The following is a 15,592-nucleotide window of genomic DNA, read 5'->3' as shown; positions in this document are numbered from 1 at the left end:
TGAGCTGTATATTTCTTCCTGAAAGCAGATTGCAACATGGCACTTCTATAGACTGAAGACTCTGGCATGCACAACAGCATCTACACACACACAGCTAGTCACGAAGTAGACCATAAAAAAGAAGAATGACGTGTATTTCACAGATGTTTCCTGTGGGGTCAGCAAGCTTGTGTTCTCTGCGTCCAGATACAAGCAAAAGAGCAATTAAAGGCATTACAGGACAGAGGGGGTGTTTAACTACAGAGTTAAATGAGCCCAACGGTCATTTCACTTTTCTAGAGAACCCTGGGTGCCACTGTGCTGGGTGGGGAGATCAGGGATCTTCAGCAAAGCATTCCTAACACAGTCACCAAATGGCAATGTCTATCATTCTTTGGGAGACGCCATGAAAGCTAAACTGGAATAGATTTGTGATATGAATCTGCCCTAAGTGGGTAGAGCCAGGGCACTAAAGAGAGATGATCCTGTTGTTTCTGAATGTGCTGCCCATATATAACATACAGCGGGCATATTCACATGACACATCAACCCACTCAGGCCATAAGCCAGAATGGGTTAGTTGTCCTGTCAACAACCCATGGCTCATTCAACAAATCAAGGGGCTCATCATGAGCTGTTCACCCTTCCCTTCCCTTCCCCTTCCCTTCCCTTCCCACCCCACTCAGTCCTCCCGCAAATATCCCAGGGGACCTCATGGCAGGACTGACTTGTCTCTCCTTCTCTGTCAAAATTGCAAACCACTTTCAGCTCACAGTGGCCTTTCTCTCCCTTTCCCCTCTCCAAGGCTTGTTATCTCTGTCTCAACAGCCACTTTCAAGGCATCAAGAAGCATAGGTAAGACGTGAGGTCTGGTAGTGTGCCAATAAATGTGTCTCTTATATTACAGACAAGGCAAGAGAGAGGGAAAATGTGATTGTGAGACAAGGAACTGAGATAAGAACTAGATAGGTGATGTTATATGTGGTTTGGTCGGAAGGAAAAAGAAAGCACCTTAAAGAGGATGCAGTGTGAGGGGAAATAACCTCAAATTGATGTGGTTGGCTGTTACAAGAGGGGAAATGGACTGTTTGCTTCGGAGGTAGCAGTTGCTGCTGCTGAATCTCTGCCCTATCAGTAGAGGATTATCACTATTTAAGGACAGTGAAGTTCAGGGAACTTGATGTTCCTGCCAGTGACTGTCAAACATTTTTGGATAAGGCACATCTCCTCTACAAACAACATTTTTTATACCAGATTAACTGACCTTTATTTAATTATTGCACCTTTCTGTCAAAAGCATTTATTTATTAGATTTATATCCTGCCTTTTTCTTTTTTTAAAAGAACTCAAAGTGGCTTACATCATGCTCCTCCTTGTAGACTTATCCCCGCAACAACAACCCTGTGAGGTAGGTTGGGCTGAAAGTCTGGGACTGGCCCAAAGTCACCCAGTTCGCTCCATGACTGAACAGGGGCTAGAACCCAGATCACCCGAGTCCCAGTCCTGTGCTCTTAACCACTGCACCACGCTGGCAAAGTACCACTACAGCACAATACAGATTAAAACAAAACCAGTTAAAAACGCAACACTAAACCCATGGCTAACTCACAACAACAAGAACCTGCCCTGGAAATCTGCCATCTGAGGCCTGTTTAATGGGGATGTAAGAGAGCCTTTGCAAGGGCTGCGTCCAGGATCTGGAACTCCTGCCAAGGGTGGATATCTTGATCTCCTCTCTGCCGTCCTTCTGCCAGCAAGTAAAGACATTTCTATTCTGTCGGACAAGTCAGAGGGGACAGGATGATCTCACAGTGGGGCCTGGGAGGACAAAAGCAAGCAGTAGTCCTCTTTCTCCCTCTCTATGATTTTTGGAAGGAGTAGCTGAGGCTGCTAATTTCCCTCCCTCTGGCCTCCATTTTTTAAAAAATCTCTGCTGTTTAGCTCCATCACAACCTCATATAGCCAATTGAGTTAAAAATAAAAACCAACCAAAAACAAGGAAGCTTAAAAGAGCAATTTCCCTGCAGACATCTTTCCAATTCCTCTAATTCCAGCTTCTTCCACAGTTGCATTTCTGTTTGGCACAGGCTCACATATCAACTATGCTTTGGTCATTAGTTTGTATGTCACTGCAACTTTGGCATAGATACCACAACTGAATTCCCTCATAAATCGAAGGGGCTCCAGTCTAGATCATTCCCTGGCTCCTGTATCCTATACAGAACCAACTTCCTAAGAGTTGAATAATATCCACTGTTAAGAGGTTTTGCTTTCCTGGAAAGTTAAAATTGACCTAACCTCTTTTCTCAGAATTTAGGGAAGCCCATGGAATAATAAGGGTTTTTTATGTTGGTGGCCTAAATGCAGAGGAATGTATTTGAAAAGGCCTTTGCGATAAGGCAGGGTTATGGCAAGTATTTAATTTAGCTAAACACACTCTATCCTCCTACAGACTTTAGCTGATGGACACAGATGCCTCGGAGGCACTGCCACCTTCTCAGCTCTCGTGAAGGCAGGATCAGCCCTTACACAGGGCTCCTATGTCTGCCAGCTAGGAGTAAGGCAATAGTGCTTTTGTTGTATTATTCCATGCACTTGCATGATTAAGAACTTCAATTGGCCTCATGATTTGTTCATGAAAATCACATCTTTGCTATTAATTCGTTTACACTTGTACATCTGGTTCAATTGTGCATTGCACACATTACATTTTCTGTTGTTCTGTACAATGGAACAATCCTATTGGGATGCCTGTAAACTTCCAAATTTGTAAAATTGTTCATAAAATACTGCTAGCAAGAGGAAGTTTGTTTTGCTGCAATTAAAATACCCAAAGTAACAGGGAAAGAACAAAAGAGACCTCCAATATTTGGGTGTCTGATAATGTAACCTCACTTAAAATGATTTTTAAAAGTCATTTTTACACCACAAGGAAGGTTGGGAACCAGAGTTCAATGACAAGGGCTAACATTTAGAACAGACAATTCCCACCAGTATGCTAAGATTTAGGGACAAAGCAAGAATTTAGTGATGTGCTAGGAATCCAGTTTGAGGTTGGGAATTCCTCCGATTTTCTTGGCTCGGTTCCCCAGACTCCAGTCCACTTTCTCTCCGCCCAGAGTCTGACTTGTGCTAAGGGAGATATCTCGCAGGAAGCCAATCCCACTGCATATCACGGTGGACTGGTTTGCAAGCATATTGGCCACATGCCCATTGCACAAGCAGAGTTCTGCTTCCAGACATGTGACTCGTGGGCTTTTGTGTATTATATGGGCCTTGTGCCCATACACTATAGCTGGTGGCAGGGACTGTGCATGCACACTTAGCACTGCTGGCAGGTCATACATGTTGTGCTTGGTCCAGGTAACTGCATCCTTAGTGGGAGAATAATTCACTAGTCCTCATGAGCACTTCAGTTTTGATCTCAGCTTGGTCCATTTCCTAGGCCAGGAATGAGCATGGGAAAGGGGTTTGGTGATTAAGGGAAGCAGATGCCAGGCGGATCTTTACATCACTGCACATGATAGATGAAAGACCGATATATGTTCATAATGGTTGGCAGAACAGTAAATAGATCCGCTGCACCCATGGCAAGGCACATAGTTCCTCTAGCAAACAATGTGCTGCCCTTTCATAAAACCTGAGGTGACCATTTCATAATAGAAGGGAACAACCCCGTGATTATGAAAGCTCCCCAAAAGTCATCTTGACTCAACTCCTTTATCTCTTTATCTTCTATTTTAAGGCTGTGCAGTTCTGCATGGCTTAACAGCAACTCACTTTCAACAAATACTAAATATGAAGAATATTAGTTACTGACCTATTGATATCATATTGATATATCAATAGATATCATATTTCCCTCTGTTGCAATAACAGAGGTAATTATAGTTTGGTCAATTTTTGCATTCTAATTTCATTTTATGGGGAAACCTGGATCTAAAGATTGGCAAGAAAGCTTTTATTGAACAGATGGAACAGATAAGCCAATTTTTATCCAAGAGCTACTAGCAGGTTCTGATGGTGAGTTTCTTCCATCCTCTGCTTTGTGTACTAAAATGAGTTGCCAGGAAAACTGAGAAGCACCACCTGCAACTGAAACATTTGCAGGAAACTGGGTCTGACCCTAGTGCTTTCACTGCTTCAGAGTCTCTTCTGTTATTGGAAGAACGAATCAGGGCTGAGCAGCTCTCTCCATGTTTATAAATACGTTGGTGAATAAATAGGATACAAAGGGTCTTAAAAATGATGGAATAACAAATTTGATTGCCCTATTTTGCCCAGTCAGTGGATTGCTGCAAATCTATCTCAGAAGGGTTAAAATTTTAGGTCATGTTGAATCCAGTATATTCTGATATACTGGATGCCACAATATCTTTTCAATGCAGGTTTATCTAAATCAGGTAAGTGTTGGAGGTGTAAGAGAGCTAAAGTTTTTCTCACTTGTATGTTCTATCAGTGCCCAATGGCTACCTCTTATTGGAAAGATGTTTAATACTTACTGATACACATGTTCTCAGTTACTGTACCTACCTTTTCTTCAAACTTAATGCAAGGTCAATGTAAAGAACATACATCATGTTTTCAGTTTTCACTTTTACTTGAATTTCAGATCCTTTATTATTTTGGATACAACAAAGCATTTTTACAAAGCTGCCCCTTCAAAGTTCAACATGAACTTCTTTTCATTACTTAAGGTTGCAGTTTATCCCATGCATCCTTGCTTAGGAGGAAGCCCCATAGAAATAAATGGGACAGTAAATGTGTGGAATTGCACATTAAAATCTGTCATTGGAGCAGATTTTGTCATTTAATAGATATAATTGCAATATTTCATAGATATCAAGAATCAACCAACCTTTGCATGCAGACATTATACTTCCTTCCATCTGCAAATGTACTGGGGAATAAGCCCTTTTTTACACAGTAGGATGATAAAGAAAACGAATAAAATTAGGCTGTACTATTTACTTCTCAGTGTAATATGTGACACGCATAAATTTGTAGTGGAATAAACAAGATGGTAGTCTGGCATTTTAAAATAAAGTATCTATTCAAGCCAGTGTCAGTGTTTCATTAGCTTGGCAAATACAGGAAATGCAAAACTCAGAGTAAATGTCAGTGAGTTAATGGCCTTGAAACCAACCAGAAGCAATATATAGCAAACAATCTGCTGCCCTTTCACAAAACCCGAGGCAAACATTTTGCTCTGCCGGCCTCATCAATTGAAAGTTTCCCAAATGTCATCTTGATTCAATGTCTTAGTTCAATGGTCTCTAGTTTAAGTTCTCATAGTCTGATGGCTTGATAGTTTGAGTTTTAGTTTAAGTTCTCATAGTTGGATTTCCAAGGCATAATAGCAACTAATTTTCAACAAATACTTAATATAAAGAGTATTAATAACAAGTCCATTGAGTTTCTGTCAAGGACTCCTGTCATTGTTAAAAGGAATATCGGTGACAGATTTTTGGCTAATGATACCACAGTTCCTTCAAATTAGATCAATTAAAACTGGGCTTGATGTAGTCATGACAGTGGGCTGCAACTGTTCCAGAGCTATCTCCATTCTGAGAGAGTTGTCAAAACAGGAATTTCAGATCCTTCTAAGAGAAGAGCTTCCCTTTAGCACTTTTGAGGGCAACTATGAATACTAGTTAGTACCATTCTTATCTTGTATTTAATCACTGTGAAGGGTCTTCAAGAAATATCCAGATTTTTGCTTCAATTTTATCTATTTTTCTTTTGTTTGATGTCAGTATGCTTGGTGAATGTCATAATGCTTGATGGAGAATAGTAGTGTCTTACAATAAGTTTTCAGAAAATGCAGTCCTTTATGGCACACTGAAGTACAGGGCAAAGTTTGATAGCACTTAGCTTTGTTGGGAGATGCATCCTTCCATTTTCTACCACCGGAGTACATCGTAATGCAGTTACCCTTCAAAATGCTGGATAACCTGGATACCTTTACTCTTTGCTGTCTGCTGTTTTTTTCCTGGTTCTGTTTCCTGGCTCTCTTTTCCCCCTTAGAACATATTCTGTGCTAGACTTCAAAATTCTGCACATACCTTTTCCAGTTGTACCTCTACTTTCTGCTTAGAATGCCACAGATGCTTGAGATTACTCCACTGTCCTCTTGGTATGCTCACACTGAGGACCAGAAGCCACAGCCTTTTGCCAAAATTCCATGATAATGTATTTTTTCTGTTTTTCCATGGGATCGCCCCACATTGGACAACACTTAGAACTATTGGTCTTTCAACACTTGTAACATCCTGCATTGATTATAGATCATTTCCTTCTTGCTTCTGAAACTGGACAGGTTTTTACTTACTCACCCATTAATTTTTTGAAGCTCAAGTTCTTTTCATTCAGTTTATGAAAAAAATGTACATTTTGTTAAGCTACTTTCAAAAACAACCCAAACAAATTTCTCATCTGCATAGCCAAATTCAGTAGGTAATATTCAATTTGGCTCATCTGCACTGAGCAAATATTATAGCATGGAGATATTTCTTTCCCAGCATGGAGAGATCACATTATATCTGTGTATCTTATAGCTATTAAAGATGAACAGCCAGTCAGAAAAAAAGATGACAACCCCTATTCAGTACTATAGGAATGGTTGTATATCTATGCATTCAAACCTAGACTTTGAAGAACTAAAGTATGCAAAGTTGTCTGTATGGATGAGGAAACCCATTAGCTTTGCTTTCTCCCACATTTGATTTTTCTTAAAGTTGCAAGTTCTTTCCATCCACTTTATGAAGGAATTTAAAAAAATTGTTCCCAAAAATATGAACCGACCAGAATCTCATCCACCTGTAAGATTAGTCAGTCTTTATACAATGGTGACAGGTTTTTGCTTATTTTGAACTGGTATTATCATGCAGAATGTCAGCATGTAAAGAAAGAATCAGAGGAGATGCCTTATGCAAGAGCTTCTTTGCAGATTAACGGAACAGTGAATGGATCCCATGCACCCAGGTCAAGGCACATAGACCCAAAAGCCAGCCAAATTATTTTGGCACTTGGGTAGAAACTCCCATCAGCTCTTGTTCCCATTTCAGGAGGAAAAACAAAAGAATTGTTGCTCTTACTTCCACAAAACCCCAAAAAACCATATTCTTCTGCCCAATGGTACAGCTGGCCCCACCAGTTTGAATGCTCTTCAGATGTTGTCTTGGTTCAGTGTCTTTATTTCAATGCATCTGCTTTAATGTTTCATGCTTCTGATGGCTCTCCTTTCCAATGCTTGATTCCTAATTCTGCAGAAATATGTGATTTGAGGAATACTAATTTCTTATACATTGATTTCCTTTCTAATGTCACACAAAACATCAGTTATCACTTCAATTCTTTATTACTGAGATGGAGTTCATGTTCCCAAATGACTTCAGGAGCAGGTTGTGTCACAGAAACAGGCCTACGCATCATAAGGTCTCCTGAGAGAAATGCAAAGAACTGCAAGCTAGGAAAATGCGTAAACCCTTTGCAGCCAAGAAACTGTTATCTACATGCTCCAATGTGGTAGCTTTTGCCATTAGCCCAAGCTATGATGTTTTCTGGTGGTTTGTTGCAAGCACCTGCCTTTGCCTGATCAGTCTGGCGACAGACTTCCTGTTAACTCCTTGAAATGAGATTTATGCAAACCCAGCTAGCTGTTGTGATGTCACGCTGGGCAGCAACAGCTCAAGGGCTATCTCCATTCTACAGATACTTGGTGAAATCAGGAACTTCAGATCCGTCTAAGGGAAAGCCTCACCTTTAGAACTCTTGAGGAAAAGTATGAAAATTAGTTAGGGGCATTCTTATCCCGGGCTGAATCACGACAAAGGGGCTTCAAGGAAGACCAGGATTTTTGCTTTAATTTTTATGTATTTTAATTTTGTTTGACGTCTTTCAAAAAAGCTGGATAGTCGAAATTACAAAGTTCACAAAGAAGTTGGCTGAATGTTGCAAGCTTGCAAAATGGAAGGATTTTCCCTCATTTCCCCTGTGAGTATGTGAAATTATTTCCAGATTTGTCTCTTTGAGTTTACTGACCATTTACTAAAAAAAAAAAGAAAGAAAGATTTGATGTTGAAAGGTGTCAGACTTCCAACATTCTTAATGTTTGTAAACTCCATGTTGGTCCTTGGTGAACATTAGTGGCTCCTTATTTAATGAATAGGAAGTTGGCATTTCCTTTCATCTCTACCTGCTTTCACTGATAAGGCACTGTGTTAATTTAGAAGCATAGTAAACTCATAGACTTTTCTGCAAAAGTTGGTTTTGTGGTTGAAAAAGTTTTGTCCAGTTCTGTAAGGTGTACGCATTCATAATACATGGCTTTCTGTGAAGCGGAGGCCAAGACATGGCCAAGAACAAGCAGCTGTATTCAGTACATTCTAGATGTATCTTCCCATTTTACAGACTGTATTTTGTATTCAATATGCAAGCTTTGCCTAGAAGTAGTCTGGATCAGTTTTTTTTAGGATGGTTGGTCGACTGTTACCTTAAACAGAGTCAAGATTTGCTACTCTGGACTCACTCAGCTTGTCTCAGCTGCTCCATCTTAAATGGGGTGAAACCAAAAAGAATCATGACTCCCATGCCTAGACCGATCAGCTGAAGTTCTCATGATAAATTTCTAACCCCCCTTTCTTGTTCTCCATACAGATTTGTTTCTTTTAACTTATTAACATTTCAGATCTGCTGGCCAGGCCTTCCCTTGCCTTTCTCCTTTCATAGTTTCATATGGTTTTCATAGTTTTCTAAGACTACTTCACATAAATGCAGTCTAGAAATTTGAGCGTTATATACTTGGACAAGTATGTAGAGCGGATTCCATATATATACCATAGGCAAGCTTAAACCTCAAAAAAATCTTTATAACCCAAACTCAAATAAGGTTACTCAGGATTAGGTCTTGCTGAATCCAGTAGGTCCACCTTACTTGTAAATTAAATATGTATGTACTGCATTTAATTTTAAAGTCATGTGGGAATACCACGGTTTCCCCAGATAGTTCCCATTAGCTTATCTTAACTGTGCCACAGTATTTGAAAAACACGATAAATAGATTTTAATGACTTATGGTTTGAGGTATGCTTGTGCAGCTGGAAAGGACTGGCATTTCAGAACAACAACACTGTATTTTCAACTTTCGCTTTCACTTGTATTTCAGATCCTGAAATATTTTGGACATAAGTAAAAGTTTTTACATAGCTGCCCCTTAATCTTGCAGTCCTATGTATCCTTACTTAGGAGGAATCCCTAATTAGGAATCCCTAATTGGGCCAGTATATGTGTGGATTTACATATAAAATTACTCTTAGTTGTGCAGACGATGCCAGTTAATATGCATAATCACAATATTTTATGGGATGGGGGTATTGGGAACCAACAAAACATTGCCTACAAACATTATACTCCCTGTTGTCTATACACTCATCCGATAGGTCTTCTCTCAGAGGATTTTCGCAAGTAATGCTAGGAATGCAAGTATGTGTACAGGTACTGGGGAGTAAAGGAAATAGTCCTTTTCTATTCAGTGGGATTTTAAGTAAACCCAAAGAGAATCAGGCTGCACCAATTGCTTCTTAATATAGCATGTGGCATTTATACATGTTGTAACGGGATGTATAAGATATTAAGTGCAGAATCAAGTCAAAGGAGAAGTTTCGTTATCTTGACAAATACAGGAAATGCAAAGCTTAGTTTAAATGGCTGTGGGTATGTGGCCTTTGCAACAAAGAACACAATAATTTAACTTTTTTTCTGTACATTTTTCTATCACATGCCATGATTTCTTAGCAGTCAGGCAGACTGTAACCCAAATCTTGTATCAGACTATACTGCAATTTTTTTAGCTACCCCCCTCAGATTAGACTGGCTCCTTTGGGGGTGTTTCCACACATGGCTACACATGTGTAAATGTTTTAAATTTAAGTCATTCCCACATCATATGTGATAAAATGAATGTTTCCTCAGTAAAAATGTGAACAGACAATGGTCTCAGCTGTGGTAAACTTCCATGTCCATAAAAATATGGGATTTTCCCTGAGTATCTGAAGTTTATATATCCTTATTTGTAACCTCCAACTCCATGCTGCTTTACATGTGTAAATTTACATATTTACATTTATATCAGACTTTCTCAACCTTTTTATCTGGGTGGAAACCTTGAAATAGTTTTCATATCTGTATACTTTAGTATTATATTACTACTACTACTATTATCTCCTTAGTCCAACTTATATACATGCACTCAGAAGCACCATGAAATTTGATAGTATTTCTATTGTTGTTTATTTTTTTAGTATGACATACCGCCCTGCCACCCTTCCCATAAGAACCACTTCACAGATTAAACAAACTGTCCAGGCAGTCTGAGCTACCTGTGGGAAGGGTACCCCAGGCATGAAGACCCAGAGATAGACTGCCCCTGCCAATGGAGGCTTCACTGATGGCCCACCACTTCATCCTTCTGTTGTTTACCAGCTGGGGCCCATTTTTGACTCCTTCTCCTCAGTGCCCAGTGCCCATCTGTAAATCACAGAGGGTGTGTGCAGTGAAAGGAGGATGTGAAATAAGGGCCACTGCTGGTCGCTTAACATGGGATCACTGCTGTACTGCTCCTTACAAGCCGGAGATGGTTGCGCTTCCAGGCATAGCCCCTTTCCGTCTCCCAGGGCCCCCTCCCACCTCCTAGGCAACCTGAGCAAGTGGAAGGACTCTTCCGGCAATCGCTCATGTGTATGTTCATAGCAGAAACACAAACACACATGAATGTGAAAACACCATGTTTGTTTCCCTTCTATATCCCTGGGGTCTCTTGTGGAACCCTCAGCGACCTTTTGTGTAATTCTGGGGTTCTGGGGGCCCTGGCTGAGAGAGGCTGGTCTAAACGCATCGACCTGGTCCTTTCTGGGTGCGTTCACATTCTCTCCTAGCAAGCAGCATGAGGTAATATCCTGTCCAGAAGGGTGGAAGCCAGTAGCAGTGGCATAACTGTGTGTGTATATGTATGTGTGGAAGCTGCACTCTTTAGCAACTTCAGGGGGATGACTACTGTTTGCGGTGAAGCATTATTATGACTGCAACCCTGTGGAAACTTACTGGAAAGTATGTTCCACTGAATTTACTGGGGCAGACTTCTGAGAAAACGTGCATAGGCATAGGCTAAGAGAGATGGCCATGGATCAAAGCAGGATTTATGGTTTCTGTTTAATTTTTCTATCACTCTTGAGGGTGGCTCTGTGTAAAAAATTCAGCTTTGCCTTTAATTTTTGGTTATGGGTTCAATGGTTTGAGTGGAGTTAGGGGAACATAAAAATAGTGCGAGCAGAATCTTCTCCTGTAATAATTCTTACCTTAGGTATTGCTTAAAGCCTTTCTACAGTATGAACATGAGGAATATGACATGGATAACCAACTTGGTTTGTTGAATGGTTGGATAACCAGCCATGAAAAGGACACCCAAATATGAGATGGGTTGATTCCATACAGCCTTGAGTTTATAGAAGTTCAGTGTTGGAAGACCAAGCTATGAATTCTTTGCAGCCTGCCCTGCCCTTCCTGAGCTACCAGGCTGTCCCCAGGTGCTGGAGGACAATGTCCCATTGCCAGGGTTCTCCTATCACCCTGGTCCATTTCAGAATAAGTTGACAGCCATTATATCCTTTGCCCCAGAAAGCAAAACCCCTTGGCCCTGCTTGTCGGGTATTTCCAGATGGATGACTCCTAGTGTGGCCAGTCAAAAGGCTGAAGCATTTGCATAGGATGGGATAGAAATGCCTTAAATAACTAAATAATAATAAGTAAATAAAAGACATGGTGAAGCTATTCCAACTTCCTTAACAGATATTTTGTGGTAAGAAACATGGAAGCAGCAGTGGGGAAACATGGAAGAGTTCCAGATAGAAGGCAGTGTGTTTTGCCTCATCTGGAAACTCTTGGTTTGTTGGTTTAAAGCAGGATGCTTAAAACAAAAGGGAAAAGGAAAGGCTATACATTGGGCTCAGTTTCTATGATATGCTTTTTGTGGTAGAAAAGATACTACAGAAAAGGGAAAGTTAAAGCATTTGAGGCTTCTCAGTTTAGAAGAAAGTGACTAGGCTTGACACAGACACGACAAAGGATTACAAAACTATAAATAGTCTGAGGATAATAGGCAGAGGGTCTTCTTGTTTATTTGTTTGTTTCCTTCAGAACGCTATGACTCCTTATTGTATTAGTGGCAGTAATACATTCTTATTTGCTTTTACTGAGGGCTTCTCTACATGTGACACTTGCTATGCCCTTGCAATCCTTCACTCACTGACACTGGTGGGTCCTCTGCACATCACCATCATCCGTGAGGGCCTCTCCTGCATCTCCCAGCAATGTTTGCAACTTTTTGTAGAAAGAGGAAAGCCAGCTATTAAAATTCACACCAGAACAAAGCCTCCTGTAGAGTTGCCATTCCACTCTACAACCACAGTGCCACCTTGTGGTTGTAGAAGAAGCCCAATTTTTAATCCAGATATATTTGTGAATCATGCAAACTATTTGTGGCCTGTTTTGAAACAGTAGGCATGACTTTGACTGACTTTTCAAACTGAATATGAATGTATTTTCCACTAGGCAAAAAGGGTCCACATGGGGTAACTTTGACAGATTTTGTTAGCTGGCAAGTCTACTTGTTCAAGGTGAGAAGTCCATAACAATAGTTACTGTATATTTCTTCATGCATCTATAAGGCATCTGTGCTTGCTGTATTGTAACATGTTCCTTGCCACTTTGAAGGATGGCCAAAAGTAGCTTAGGCTGAAAAGGCTTACCGTTGCATTAGTTTGGCCATCTGTTTGGCACCATCATTTCTCCATTCAGCATATCTCTGATGATTCAGAATTTTACATTTCATAGTAGAACTCAAAGACATGATAAACTCATGTTTATCAAGAAATCACTACAGCCACTGAGGGTGTAGTGTGATTAAACACTTCTTGCAGGTCACCCTTAGTTCAGTACAGTCTGTGGAAGCTGGCCACCTTCCCCGCTCCCTCAGAGTCCCAGTCAGGGTAGCCATGCTTTTAACTGCAGCAGAGCAAAATGGAGTCCAACAAGTCCTGTTTTCCCTAGCATTGAAACCCAGTGACTTGGAAAGCTTCAGCCTCAGAAGATGTAGGTTTCCAAAGCACTATGAGAGAAAAAGAACTGGCAACACTCTGTGAAGGCAAAATTATCCAGCAATCCTCTGGATCATTGGATAAATGCCACATTGATTCTTTGGATAAATGCCATATTGCCCCTTCACTGTAGGAGGAGGCACCACACCCTGACAACCAGTGGGCTGTTTAAGGGTTGTTGTCACCCCCAGTGGGTTGTTGCATCATCCCAACAATGGCTGAAAGCTCCTGCAGCTTTACAACACACTTTCCTATTAATCTTGATACATAGAAACAGAGTGAGTCAGAAGGGGTCTCCCAGGCCATCTAGTCTGACCCCCGGCTCCAGCTGGCTCCACTCATGATATGCCCACCATGTGCATGTCCAGCCTATCCTTGATCACCCTCACTGATACCTGATAATTGAGTTGCCAGAAACATATAGGTGCAAACTCTGTCCTCCTAAACTGTTGCTGTCTCAGCCTCAGCATATGACAAATGGAAGACCCATCCTATTGCCCTGGGATGGGTAACCCAGCAGTGGACAAAGAAGCTGACCCAGCAGAGACCACTGCTGAAGCACCCCCGCCTGAATTCAACACAGTGCTCTTCCTGCAACACCAGGTGGGGCGGGGAGGGTTCTGCCTTTTCCAGGAACATTTTCCCTGTCTTTTCTAGGACATAATGTCTCTCCTCAGCTCATTGTGAAGGCATGCTCCATGCCTCCAACTTTTCTGAAATACAGTTTGATTGGCAGGTGCTGTAAAGCACCTTATTTTGGTGTACTATTACACAGTAGCAAATGATGGGATCTTTATTAATAATATTTAAACTATTTAGCTTTTCTGCCAAAGGCACCAAAGGCCCATAGACGACCTCTAGGGTAGAAGAGCCTCCTCAGCTGAACAGGTTTAGAGCACCTGCAGCCCAGCACACTGTGCTCCAAAAGGCGGGACATCATGCCATGTGAGCACAGCCTGGGGCTCCCAGGGTGGGTTGTGTTTCCTAGGGTTATTGTCATCTACCGGGACTTGTTGTGTCATCTGAATCCAGACCTGACCCAGCTGCAGGCAGCCAGTGAGCCATTTGATTGCAGTGGCAAAACTCCCTTGCCACGTTTCACCAGTGGCTGCCAGGGGAGCGGAGCTGACAGCAGGTTGCACCCCGCCTTGGCAAGGAGGAGCCCATTCAGGTGGTCCTTGCTGGGAACAAGAGAGCAGCTCTTTCTAGCCGTTGGCAAGGGCTGCTCCATGGTACTGCCCTGTGATTAGTGTGGAGTGGAGCCAGTCAGGCATGCCGGATTCTTCCTGCCCCCTGCCAAGGGTATTCCTCTCAGGCAGGAGGCAGGAGGTGGCGATCCAACTGGTGGCACCACCCTGTGGTTGAGTCGGCACTGCCAAGTGGGTTGGAGACCCTTGCCTCCTGCTGCCTCCCTCACTCTCCCCACTGCACTTTAGGGCAGGATCCCTGTTTGCGCCAGGACGAAAAACATGTCTCTTCTTCTTTGACCCATAATGCAATGGAGGGCTCATGCCTGAAGCTCACCAGTGTCAGCTTCCAGCCCCAGCTGGAGCAACATGGAGGGGTTGCCTGCTGCAAGGCGGCACTTCACAGTCCCTGCACCTTGTCTAAGCTGAGGCCAGAAGACAACCCAATAGCATTCAAGACACGGGCCTTGTTTGTGTAATGGGGACTCCCTTACAGCCACAGGAGCTGAAATCAGGTCATAATTGTGGCTATCAGAGAAAGGAGACATGTTCCTCCTTGCGGTGTCTCCTAGGAAACTGCCTTGAGGAGCAGAATGGGAGGAAGGAGCAGGAAGGAGCAGGCATAGGATGAGTCTGATCCTCTCCCAGGCTCATTGTGAGTACTTCACAAAACAACCAACTCACTGTGACTTATTGCTAAAATGGGTTCCTGTGTCCTGCAAACTCAGACGTTTTTAAACTTCTGTTATAAAACTGAATTTCCAGTGGAACTTAGTAGCTTTCTTCCACTATTGCCTTACACTGTTCAGTTAAAATCTTTTTTGCTCACCAAGCCTGAAAATTAGTTGATTTTACCTTGGTCTGCTACTATCTAGATGGTTTTTAAGGGGACATATCCAGCAGGGTGCAACTGCCGACATAGCTATTTCCCTGAAAATGCAGCACATCAGCTAATGCTGGAGCCAGTTTGTGTTACTGCAGTGCAATTTGTTGCTTACTGCCCATGGTTTTATTCTGCTGTGGAAGTAAATTAAATAAAATACAGTATTAGGTTATTGCAAAGTTACTGGTTGATTGTAAACTGTCTTTGGCAATTTCTTGGAACTGTGATGTGTATAAAAAATGCAAACAAAGTAAAGTGAATATTTCTGGCTCTTGTTTCAACATTGAACCAGAAACCTTGTAGGCTTGCCCTGGGAACCTCTTTGGAAGTGCTTAGGCAGCAAAAGCAGAGGGTATGAAGCCCAAGTTTGCTGTAATCCCAAATTGATGGTG

The 15,592-nt window shown here is 41.8% G+C and overlaps 1 protein-coding gene across 2 annotated transcripts in view; it reads left to right on the top strand.

Moving 5' to 3' along the window:
• Nucleotides 1–7,696: 7,696 nt before the first annotated feature.
• Nucleotides 7,697–15,592, top strand: part of SPI1 (Spi-1 proto-oncogene) — a 29,462-nt gene continuing 21,566 nt past the window's right edge. For both annotated transcript variants that reach the window (XM_044436814.1, XM_044436811.1), the window contains exon 1: nt 7,697–7,974. In XM_044436814.1, coding sequence (XP_044292749.1) covers nt 7,930–7,974 — 45 coding nt within the window. In that variant the 5' untranslated portion in view covers nt 7,697–7,929. The remainder of the gene's footprint in view (nt 7,975–15,592) is intronic.

Source organism: Varanus komodoensis, unplaced genomic scaffold (genome assembly GCF_004798865.1).
Source record: "Varanus komodoensis strain SLA01 unplaced genomic scaffold, ASM479886v1 scaffold3, whole genome shotgun sequence".
Lineage (NCBI taxonomy): Eukaryota > Metazoa > Chordata > Lepidosauria > Squamata > Varanidae > Varanus > Varanus komodoensis.
Note: the sequence above shows the minus strand (reverse complement) of the source record. Positions and strands in the feature narration are given on the sequence as shown.